Below are 2,196 nucleotides of genomic sequence, written 5' to 3'. Positions count from 1 at the left end.
GATTTTTTTCTACCCTATGTTACACTGTTGAGAACCAAAGAAATTTCTATCAATTATCCACACTAACTCTCTTTATACCCACACGAGTGCCAGGTGAAGTAACCGGGACAAAGTCACATAGAAATGCAGCAATCTGATCTCAACTGAGGCCATCTTTCCATAAAACCTGAGTTTTGTGGAAAACAAAAGGCGAGGCTGCCTTTTGTTTATATGTGGCACATTTTTTATGGACAACTATGATTCTTTTTTTTTTTTGGAATAAATGGTTAAAAACAGAGTCTCAATGCTTATATTCCAAGCTTGACTCTGACACTTATTAGCTGTGCAGTTTGTGTAAGTTATTTAATCTCTCTCTACTGCAGATTCCTCCCCTATAAAATGAAGGTAATTTTGTTTTATTTTAAGCAATCTGACATCAATAGTAAGCAGCAAGCAGCTGGTCACAGCATAGACCATCAAGGTTCTTTCTATGCTGAGGGAAGCGTAATACTAAAAATAGCTCTTACTTTCTAATACCTTTTGATATTTTGAAGGTCTAGAACTTAACAGTACTAAGATATTACCTGGTATATTCTTTAATTATGCCACTGGAAACACTAAAGAAGGGCATCTCAATGATGGCCATTCCCATTTTGGCTGGATGCACTAGGAAACTATAATCAATTCATGCCACTAACCCAGAGATAAAAATTCGACAGTGCAGTGTAGCGGAGATTTGTATAGGGTGGAGTGCATGCTCCTTTTCCATAAAATTCACAAGACACCAAGGACTACAACATTCCTTCCTCTTATTAAACACATAGCATGCCTTTCCCTTCCCTAACACTTTTGGTACACTATGTAACTTTTGGTCTTATGTAACTTGGAGAGGAAGTGATTATACTATATCATGATTCCTGCAGTGTTGATGGACCCCAGACTGTTCTGGGATGTTCTGACATCCTCTCAGGCATGACAGAACTCTTCTGAGAAGACCCCAGAATGCTTTTGAGGCTCTTTCTGTTTTACAGCATGCTTAAAGAGGAATTTGGCATTCAGTTAGTTACCTGTGTAATTTTTTTTTAAAGTCCACAACTGAGATTTAAGAAAAGGCACATTCTTCAGGGGAAAGAAATTTGATATGATTTTTTCCCCTTGCTCTGAACTTAGCAGAAGCATTAAGCCCAGGTTGCTGTCTTTCCTAAAGGAATAACACTTACCATTTCTTAATATACAGAACATCAAGAGCCTATAAAAAAGCTAAACATTCTGTGTCAAGCTATAACATGCATATATACCTCACATTAGGCTTAACATTCTCCAGAGTAAAAATGTATCTATCAAAAATGTTTCTAAATCTACATCTATCTATATATTTTAATATCTATATATTTTAATGAAGGAATAAAGAAAATTCTGAAGATGTTTGATAATATTATGGATAAAAAATATATACAAACCATAAAAATTGTGTTTTAAGGAACTAATGAAATAATATTAAAACCTGGTGTGAATTACCAAAACCTGAATTACCAAAAACCTGGTGTGAATTACCAAAACTTCAAAGTGCTACACTAGGTGGCAGAATTGAAGATTATTTTAATTTCTTGATTTGAATATTCATATATTTCCCAAATTTTCCACACTATACAATAATTACTTAAGCAGTTGAGGGAAAAGTGGAGAAAATGTTTAAAAATCTTGAAAGAAGGAAAAGAACTCAAACTTTTACTTTGTTCTTAATCTCTGACTCAGGATTCAAAATTCTTCTTTATAGTTTGCTGTATAGTTCATTTACTGCAGTAGATTTAATGCTTCATTTACCTGCCAGTGTATGAAGAAAAAATATCCAGTGCCATTATTCCTCCAGATTGTTGTCCCAAACTTATTCTGAACTCCTCCAAATGTTCTGCAGGCACATAAGTAATTCTGAAACAAAATAAAGTCCATGAGCTGGGTGCAGTGGTGTATGCCTGTTATCTCAGCGGCTTAGGAGGCTGAGGCAGGAGGATAGCGAGTTCAAAGCCAGTCTCAGCAAAAGTGAGGCACTAAACAACTCAGTGAGACCCTGTCTCTAAATAAAATACAAAAATAGAGCTGGGGATGTGGCTCAGTTGTTCAATCCCCAGTATGCCCCTGCCCCCCCAAAAAAACAAAGTCCATGAAAACAAAGAGAAGCAAAGTTTTACCCTTTAGGAAAAGCTTTTAAAGTGTAGG

General features: G+C 35.8%; 1 protein-coding gene across 1 annotated transcript in view; it reads right to left on the bottom strand.

The window, feature by feature from the left end:
• Mpdz (multiple PDZ domain crumbs cell polarity complex component) overlaps window positions 1–2,196 on the bottom strand; it is a 132,736-nt gene that overhangs the window by 42,222 nt on the left and 88,318 nt on the right. Inside the window, 1 exon segment of the mRNA XM_048783892.1 lies at window positions 1,804–1,908. Coding sequence (XP_048639849.1) covers window positions 1,804–1,908 — 105 coding nt within the window.

The sequence above is a fragment of the Marmota marmota genome, unplaced genomic scaffold (genome assembly GCF_001458135.2).
Source record: "Marmota marmota marmota unplaced genomic scaffold, marMar, whole genome shotgun sequence".
In the NCBI taxonomy this organism is placed as follows: Eukaryota; Metazoa; Chordata; class Mammalia; order Rodentia; family Sciuridae; genus Marmota; species Marmota marmota.
This window is presented reverse-complemented; position numbering and strand designations above follow the sequence as displayed.